Source organism: Triticum aestivum, chromosome 1D (assembly GCF_018294505.1).
Source record: "Triticum aestivum cultivar Chinese Spring chromosome 1D, IWGSC CS RefSeq v2.1, whole genome shotgun sequence".
Classification (NCBI taxonomy): Eukaryota; Viridiplantae; Streptophyta; class Magnoliopsida; order Poales; family Poaceae; genus Triticum; species Triticum aestivum.
The window spans coordinates 202828808-202838345 of NC_057796.1; the positions used below are offsets into that span (position 1 = coordinate 202828808).

The 9538-nt window shown below is 54.0% G+C and overlaps 1 protein-coding gene across 1 annotated transcript; it reads right to left on the minus strand.

Moving 5' to 3' along the window:
- Positions 1–690: 690 nt before the first annotated feature.
- LOC123180977 (E3 ubiquitin-protein ligase WAV3-like) lies at positions 691–4930 on the minus strand. Its single transcript, XM_044593179.1, has 2 exons — positions 1743–4930; positions 691–1124 (listed from the first exon to the last, which is right to left on the minus strand). Exon 1 carries the CDS (start codon positions 4783–4785, stop codon positions 2734–2736), a length of 2052 nt encoding a protein of 683 aa, XP_044449114.1. The 5' UTR covers positions 4786–4930; the 3' UTR covers positions 691–1124; positions 1743–2733.
- Positions 4931–9538: the final 4608 nt, after the last annotated feature.

Sequence of the window (9538 nt, forward strand, 5' to 3'; positions counted from 1 at the left end):
CCACAGTGCTCGCGTAGCCGCCGGACGCAACCGAGGTGAGCAGCACGCCTTGCTCCGCGCACTGGAAGCTCAGCCGTGTCTCCTGCGCCACCACAGTGCGCAGGCCAGCGATGTACCGGCGTAACACGTCCGGGATCTCTCCCAGCCTGTCGATGGAGGAGAACGTGCCGCCGGACATCTCGGCGACGCCGCGCAACACCGCGGAGTCCTGGTACGCACCCAAGCCGAAGGCGTGGATCCGCACGTGGTGGCCTGAGCCCGGGCAGATGGAGCGCGGGACGAGCGCGTCGTAGTTCAGGCCTGGCCGACCGCATTGCCACGTCGCGCTCGCGGCTTCACGGCCGCCTAGGCCGTCGGAGAGAAGGAGGACGCTGCATGCGGGGTTCCTAGCCTGCCGGTCCCCCATCACCCTCGCGGCTTTCCGCAGAGCCTCGGCGACATTCGAGACGCCGGCGGCAACGAGGAGTCCGTCGGCGAGGGCCTGCAACGAATGCCGCCGCCCAGCCGCGGTCATCTTCCGGAACGGGAAGAGGCTCCAAGCCGAATGTCGGAAGGCGATGACAGAGAGCCGGTCGTTCGGGCCAAGGCTCTCGATCACGAAGCTCAGGATGCGCGTCAAGAGCGCGAGCTTATTGCCCGCCATGCTCCCGCTCAGGTCGAGCACCGCCAGAATGTCGATCGCCACCCCGGCGTGTGAGCTCGCAGACGGTGCCGGCGGACGCGGAGCCTTCAGGTGGATCCGAAAATGCTCTCAGGATGTCAAACTTCTCCGATGTGACGCTCCGCTGAATGTCTGGGAATTCAGCGAACGACACGATCTCAACACCAGAAGCCCCAACTGCGTCCTCCTCTCGTCTTCCACTTGTAGTCTTAGATCCGAAAATGCTCAAATCCGGCGCACAGGAGATGGGAAGCTGATCATCGGGCCAATCCAGTGGAGTAGCATTCGCTTTGGCTGGGTGAGGTAGATGCTTCCAGACGGCACGGCATATGGGGCAGGCACGGTTGCCATGCTGCACGTTGGATGAGATGCATCGAAAGTGGAACTTGTGGGAGCATTCGGCGGTGAACAACGCATGGCCGTGCCCCGGACTCATGCCACCCAGGCAAATCGCGCATAGCTCCTGAAATGAACAAGATCACACCGAAATTATTTACTGTCGTATGGTTCAACAGCCCAATTCCAACGTGTGCATATTTGGTTTTAAGAACACACAAATTAGATAGCCGGACTCGGTTGGAATGGGTACAGCACTGATACTTCTTTTCTCTGACAGGTACATCACTAATGCTTGATTTTTTTTTCCGAAAAAGAGAATGACCCCCCCCTATGTATCAAGCGATGCACTGATACTTGAAATATGGATTATAGACAGCTTGCGACAAAAAGTATTATATGCACGACACGATGTGAAGAAATTATCACAATATACATTTTTCATGATGAATGCGTATAAACAGATGGAATTAGAAGCATTCCAAATTGCAGACAGGCATACAGATCCTCTCATGTGTGGGATAAAAGCTGACTCGATACTGACCAACGTCTAAATTTTTCCTGAGATTTCTCACATTTGATCAGAAACTTTCTCTCACGTCGATGTCCAGTTGAAATCTCAAAAGTTCTGCACATTTCACATCCTATCTAATCTTTATCGACAACAAGAACAAGGCGATCCTATCCAATCCATTCACTTATGAAGATCGCATACTTCTGACGGAAAAAAGAATTAAGGTCATACCGTTGAGCTCCGACTCCCGGACCTCGACACCGCCCGCATGGATACCGGCGCAGGGGACAGAGCATCCGGCGACTCATCGTCCTCCAACAGTGCCCCCGTAGTGCCACCAGCACGTTGCGCCCGTGAGCGGATGCAGAGCCTTGCAACCAACGCGCGCCAAGCGCGCTCCCATGCCACCGCCATATCTCCAACAAGAACAGATCACGGCTCCATCACAAGCACCGTGTTTTCTGCATAGGTCTCGTCGGGATTGGGCCAGTTGAATCGGTCCGCTGGTCGTGGAGAGAAATCCTTGGTTTTCGTTTGGTTTTTGGGGAGTGGTGGTGTGAGAGCGCGAGGAGGGTGAAAGTAGGGGAGAAATGCAAGGGAGGAGGGAGACGGGGAGGGTGTTTGACTTGTTCCCAACCATGCAGCAAATCTGCCGATGAGTAGATTTTATTGACTCAAAATCAAAATCAAGAATTAAGAGGGTATAATAAACACAATAAACATGTATCCAACTTCTGCATGACGAAGATTCGCCCAACCATCAAAAATGCGCACACACAAAAAATTAAACTAAAGAGCAAACTATACAAGATCAAAGCTCTGCCTACACGAAAAAAAACCCTCCAAAGAAATCAATACAGCGGTTGACGAACTACAACAACGAACCTCCGCACCAACCATTTCTTGGCATCGAAAAGGACAATGAGAGAGATTCTTGGCAACAACACCTCTGGAATGGGAACAACGCTCAAGCATCACGGTCATCAGTCCAACCATCAAAGATCGCCGATGCTCTGATTGCCAGTGCATATTTCGCCCCATCGGGTCAAATTTGTATACTTCATTATTATATATACTATTATTTTTTTAAGTTTGTGGACGAAAAGAATCACATGCAAGCAAAGTTTGTGGACTGTAGAGAGAAGCTCAGTACAGATTATACAAACTTGAAAACCATATCTCTCTGATCAAAGGTCAATCCTGATCCTCTACATCGGTGGGTTCAGTAGTGTGCGCTCCTTCGCCGCTCCTTACTCCTCTGCTGCGACAGCGCCGTCATTTCCCGCGATCTCCGCGATCGGTCCAGCATGTCCATCATCGCCGGCGTCACGTACGAGTAGGACGCCGTGGCGCCCGTCGTAGATATTACCGTCGTGCCAAGGGCCGCCTCTGCCGTGCGGCGCGTCGTCCCGCTGTCGCCTGACATCTGCCGCGACGTCGCGCGCTGCTGCGCGTGCGAGCTCAGCCCTGCCAGCATGTACGCGCGCCCGGACAGCTCGTACCGCCGCCGGTCCGCTACGCGGGTGCTCATCTCCTGCAGATCTCGGGACAACTCTACGCACATGGAGTCCCCTGCTCGGGCCGCCGCCGAGCGCGCGACGGCTCGCTGCCCGCTCTGGAGTATCTCGGCCGCCTCCTCGTGAGCGCCCCGCTCTGCCGCCGCACGAGCCGCGGCGATGCCTTCCGTCGCCGCCAACCGGACGCGCTCCCGCTCGACCTCCGCGGAGCGCTCCAGGCTCACCGCCCGCGAGGGCCTCAGCACCACCGCGTCCTCGCCGTCCACGTTCGTTGGCCGTCCAGTCACCATGTCTCGGTAAGCGCAGCTGACTTGCATCAGGTGGGTGACATCCGTGGTGGATCGGGCCCTCGGCACGTCCATGAGCAGCAAGAAGCGCCTCTCCTCGTCGGCGTACAGCTCGCCGACGTCGATGGAGGCGGAGCGGCCGTCAACGTTGATGTGGCTCCTGTAGCGGCCGGAGTTGACCGACCGGACGCGCACCCCCGATTGCGGGCACGCGATGTCAACGCGCAATTCCTGCACGGCGACGGAGAGGAGCCCCCCGATGCATTGAGCGAATGCGTCCTGGATGTCCGCCTCGTTCTCGATGAACGAGAACGTGCCGCCGGTGGCCTCGGCGATGGTGTGCATCGCCGCCGCGTCGTGGTCGGTGCCGAACCCAAACGTGTGGACAGGCGCGGACCGGTCGCCGGCTCCGGTGTACATGAAGGAAGGCGGCACGAGCGCGTCGTAGTTGGCGTCACGGCCGCGCCTGGGCACGGTGTACGTGTCCTGCCCGTCCGACAGAAGTATCACGCTCGCGACGGCGTTCTTGTGGAGGCGGTCGTCCAGCACCTTGGCGGCCTTGCGGAGGGCGGCCCCGATGTTGGTGCCGCCGCCCGCCGCGAGGGACTGCACGGCGCGCTTCGCCAGGTCCTTCCCGCCGTCCGACTCCGACATGCGCGCGAGCCGCATCAAGCGGTTGGCGCCGGACGAGAAGGACACGACGCAGAGGCGGTCCGCAGGGCCGAGGCTGTCGACGACGAAGCCCATGGCCTGCTTCAGCAGCGCCAGCTTGCTCCCCACCATGCTGCCGCTCACGTCGAGCACGGTGACCAGGTCGATTGGCGCCCGCGCGCGCGACGGCGCCCCTCCGGTGGCCGCGCTACCAGTCCCCGGAGCCCTGGCATGCACAAGCACGGCGAAGTTCTCGTGGGGCGCGTCCCGCGCCAGAGACGAGTACTCGCAGTGCGTGCTGAGCGCCACCGCCAATGACCCGCTGGACGTCGCACTCGCGGCACCATACTGCCGGTCGCCGAGAGGCCGAGGCGCCCGGAGCACCGGGTCGTCGTCGTCGAAGACGCGTGGCTCCATGGGGCGGAAGAACGGCTGTGCCGGCGCGCGCGACGCGGGCGGCGGCTGTGACGGCGTGTAGCTCTTGGAGGAGCGGAAGGACGGCAGGTCGCGGCATCGCGCGCTGCAGAGCGGGCAGGCTTGGCGGCTGCTGGCGAGGCTCCCGGAGACGCAACGGTAGTGGAACTGGTGGGAGCAGTCGGCCGTGAAGCCGCTGCCGCCGCCGCCGCCACGCCGCATGTCGCCATTGCAGATGGCGCAGGTGCTGCTGTTGCTCTCCATTGCCGCCCCTGGCTTGGCTATGGGCCTCTGACCGCAGGCAGAGGAAATTGCGGTGAGAGAGGTTTGACAAATAGTACAAGATGACAGCGATTGCATTATTGCGTTCCCGCACGCTCCGTGTTGAACACGATTTAAATTCATAAACAAGTCATCGGTTGCTGCAGATAAATTACTACTGTAGTATAGTTTAGAAGAATCCACCGCCGAATAAGAATTCCAATGCTGATTTCGTTGACGTGGTAAGTGGTTCTGAATCAGCTCAGCTGCATGCCCCCTTCTTTTGACCGGTACTACGGCCGGCGGGCAACGTGCCGGCCTGAACCGATATCGTAGTACTAACAGAAGACCAAACCACCAAAGCTGTAATTAGTGGCATCTCCAATCGAGCTTCTCGTACCCGTCTCAAACGCCGGACAGGTTGTCCGGTCAAACAATTTTGACCTAATCGAACTTCTCAAACCATGAACAAACGCCCGGGCTGACCGGCACCCCTCGTATCCAGCCCAAATATATGACGGATGTGGGATAGCTCGGGCACGCCGGGGCGCGTCCGCCTAACTGGCATGGCCCACCATCAGCCCCACATCTGTTCCGCAAAAAACCCCAATCCGGGCGCCTCGCTCCGAACCCTAGCTCACTCTCTCGCTCCGTCCTCTCCTCTCCCTCTTCGATTTCGATCCCATTCACTAGGATGTCCAGCTCCGGCAGCGACTCCGGCTCCGAGCTCGACTACGAGGAGGAGATGGCCCTCGCATTGCGCTGAGCGGTCCAAGGCGGAGACTGCGGCAGCTTCGGATCTAGAGCGTCGCCGCAGCTCCCACGCTGGTGCAGCGCGGATGCCGGACTGGATCCTCCCGGCCCTCGCGCAGCGACGCCAGGAGAGCGCAGTCCGCACCGCCCCTGCGCCGTCTCCTTCCCCCGACGACAGCAGCCGCGGGACGGAGGCGCACCCCAACGAGGACGCATGTCTCCTCGCATGGGTCTACCGCCGGCCCCTCACGACGGCCGAGACGGACGCTCGCTGCCTCCAACAGAAGAACGCCAAGTTGCTCCGGCTTGCTATTGAGCAGTCGGAGCGCGAGGCGAAGGAGGCAGCGACGGAGAAGGCTCGGGTCATCAGGTTGACGCGGGAGCAGGATAGGGCAGTCCGTCGGATGAAGGGGCTCGTCGTTCTCTCCGACTCCGACTCCGACGACGGCGACAGGTGCACCTCCTCGTCGGACGACCAAGACCCCCCCCCCCCCCCAAGCCGCGGACGCATATAGCTGTGCCGGCGACCGGAAGGGCAAAGGCCCGACGAGGAAGTGGTGATTCCGCCCCCTCCTCAATGTTTATATCGTTTTTAGTTGTAGAAGGTTAAGAACTTGTCCTATGACGAACTATGATGATTTGGATGTGGCGAAGTTTGTCAATGTCCGTTTGCAGCCGATCTTGTGTTCCGTTGCAGTCGATTTTAGTTGTCCGTCATTTGATCACGTAGAGTAGATCAATGTTGCATGTATAGTATGGATATAAGGCGCCGGATATGAGATACGCGGATACAGAGTGGCAAATATGAGGCGTGCCCGATCATTGCCAGCGGACGCATCCGGGGCGTCCGCGGGCGTTTGAGGGGCCGGATCTGTCCATCTACTTCCCATTTTCAACCGCCGCCAGCGAGCCCATGGGATCTCCCTCCTTCCATCTGCCATCTGGCGGCAGGGAGGTGTGGAGATCCCCGGTGCTTCGGCGTCAGCCTGTAGATAGTTTAGGAATAGTTTTCACGGCGGCGCAGCTTCGATGGCGGCGGTAGCGTCGCTCCGACGAATAAATTTGCCTCGACTTCCCCCATCTTAGTGGTGCTCTCCTGGGCAGCATCGGCAGGTCGATGGCTCGTGTTCCTCTTTGGTTAGTCGGATCAACAAGGTTAGTTTTTTCTTGTCTGGGTAGGCGGTTGTTGTTCCAATTAGGAGCGGCGATGGCGATCTATGCGAGAGGATGATTGTTTCGGTATTGGGTTGGCGAACGGCGGCAGGCAGCCTCGCTACTCTTCTAAGACGGCGGCGCTGATGTCCGGCGGGTGGCATGGAGATGCCCCCCAGCAGACGTGCTACATTGGAATTTGTTCTACCATTCGCGGTGGACGTGTTCTTCGGCTCACAAAGTGACTCTGATTGCGATGGCGCTCCTTCAGATTTGGTTGTGATGGATCTTCATCTTCTTCCACTCCGGCGGTATTTTGTCGACAGTGGGCGACAATGGTGGATGGTTGCTTTTCTGTGCAGAGGGACCTCCAAGGACTTGATTGTATTACTTTTTATTTTGGGGCCTTTTTGCATTTTTACCAGGACAAATGTTCTTTTTGCTTTGTCTTTCTTGAGTGTACGTGTGGTGTTGTAACCGTATATTCTTATCACGAACACGTAGCAACCTTTTCTCAAAAAAAAAAGTTTGACAAATCCAGGCCCCTATATATGGCCCTCTTTTGATAGTTTGGGTTGCTTGCCACATGGATGAGTGGTTATCTGTTTGGCAAGACCTGATTTGTAACCACAACCTTCAATACATCAATTCATGCAAACATCCACGTCAAACATCACACACAAACAATGAGTAGCGCACACAAATACAAATTATTCATGTTGGGGAACGTAGCATGCAATTTCAAAAAATTACCTATGGTCATGCAAGATCTATCTAGGAGATGCATAGTGATACGTCTCCGTCATATCTATAATTTTTTATTGTTTCATGCCAATATTCTACAACTTTCATATACTTTTGGCAACTTTTTATACTATTTTTGGGACTAACATATTGATCCAGTGCCCAGTGCCAGTTCCTGTTTGTTGCATGTTTTTGTTTCGCAGAATATCCATATCAAACAGAGTCCAAATGGGATAAAAATGGACGGAGCTTATTTTGGAATATTTGGAAAATCTGGGAGGAAGAATCAACGCGAAACGGTGTCCGAGGTGGGCACGAGGCAGGGGGCGCGCCCCACCCCCTGGGCGCGCCCCTGACCCTCGTGGTCCACTCGTAAGGCGGTTGATGCACTTCTTCGGCCGCAAGAAAGCTAATTTTTAGGAAAAAAACCACGGCGAAGATTTCAGTCCAATCAGAGTTACGGATCTCCGTATATATACGAAACGGTGAAAGGGCAGCAGATGAGAACGCAGAAACAGAGAGACAGATCCAATCTCGGAGGGGCTCTCGCCCCTCCCACGCCATGGAGGCCAAGGACCAGAGGGAAAACCCTTCTCCCATCTATGGAGGAGGTCAAGGAAGAAGAAGACGAAGGGGGCCCCTCTCCCCTTCTCTTCCGGTGGCGCCGGAACACTGGCGTGGCCATCATCATCACCGCAATCTTCACCAACAACTTCACCGCCATCATCACCAACTCTTCCCCCCTCTATGCGGCGGTGTAACCTCTCTCTTACCCGCTGTAATCTCTACTTAAACATGGTGCTCAACACTATATATTATTTCCCAATGATGTATGGCTATCTTATGATGTTTGAGTAGATCCGTTTTGTCCTTTGGGTTATTTGATGATTAAGATTGGTTTGAGTTGCATGTTTTATTATTGGTGATGTCCTATGGTGCTCTCCGTGTCACGCAAGCGTGGGGGATCCCCGCTGTAGGGTTTGCAATATGTTCATGATTTGCTTATGGTGGGTGGCGTGAGTGACAGAAGCACAGACCCGAGTAAGTAGGTTGTTTGCGTATGGGACAAAGAGGACTTGATACTTTAATGCTATGGTTGGGTTTTACCTTAATGATCTTTAGTAGTTGTGGATGCTTGCTAGAGTTCCAATCATAAGTGCATATGATCCAAGTAGAGAAAGTATGTTAGCTTATGCCTCTCCCTCAAATAAAATTGCAATAATGATTACCGGTCTAGTTATCGATTGCCTAAGGACAAATAACTTTATCGTAACAAAAATCTCTCTACTAAAACTAATTTAGTTGTGCCTTTATCTAAACAGCCCCTAGCTTTTTATTTACGTGCTCTTTATTATCTTGCAAACCTATCCAAAAACACCTACAAAGTACTTCTAGTTTCATACTTGTTTCCGGTAAAGCGAATCTCAAGCGTGCGTAGAGTTGTATCGGTGGTCGATAGAACTTGAGGGAATATTTGTTCTACCTTTAGCACCTCATTGGGTTCGACACTCTTACTTATCGAAAGAGGCTACAATTGATCCCCTATACTTGTGGGTTATCAAGACCTTTTTCTGGCGCCGTTGCCGGGGAGACATGGCGTGGGGTGAATATTCTCGTGTGTGCTTGTTTGCTTTATCACTAAGTAATTTTTATTTGCTGTTCTTAGTTGTTTTCTATCTTTAGTTATGGGTAGGAAACGCAAGATACCAAAAAAAGTTGTACCTACTGAACCAATGGTTGAAGAACCACTCAAAATCTATCACACTCCTGAAGCTTATTACTTGGATCATCTTCGATCCTTTTGTGCTCGTGCTAAAACCCCAACTAGCTTAGTTGAGGGCAAATCTTTAGATGAGCATGCTTGTTATGTGCGACACCATATATCTGAAAAAGGGAAACTTTTACTGGGTCAAATCCATCGTTTGCAATGCTATGCTTGGAATTTATGTGAAATATATGATTTTACTTGTTGTTCTGAAAACCCTAAGAAACACCTTCCCTATCAATGTGAGTTTAGTGATAATGGAATCGTATCTTCGTATGCTAAGGGTGTTTATAGTTACTATGATGTTCAACAAATTGAAGAATTTGTTGCTTTTAAGGGTGCTTATGAAATTGCTTCTTTGATTGAAACGTATGATGCTACTCTTTACAAGTCTGAAAATTTTGCCATACTTAAATATTTCTATGATAATTATGCTTCTAATGCCTATGTTGAACCATATATTGAGGACTACTCCGCTGTCCA

Bases quoted from the DNA above. Each gene is read 5' to 3' on its own strand.
- LOC123180977 (XM_044593179.1), bottom strand. From the start codon at position 4,785: ATGAATTTAAATCGTGTTCAACACGGAGCGTGCGGGAACGCAATAATG.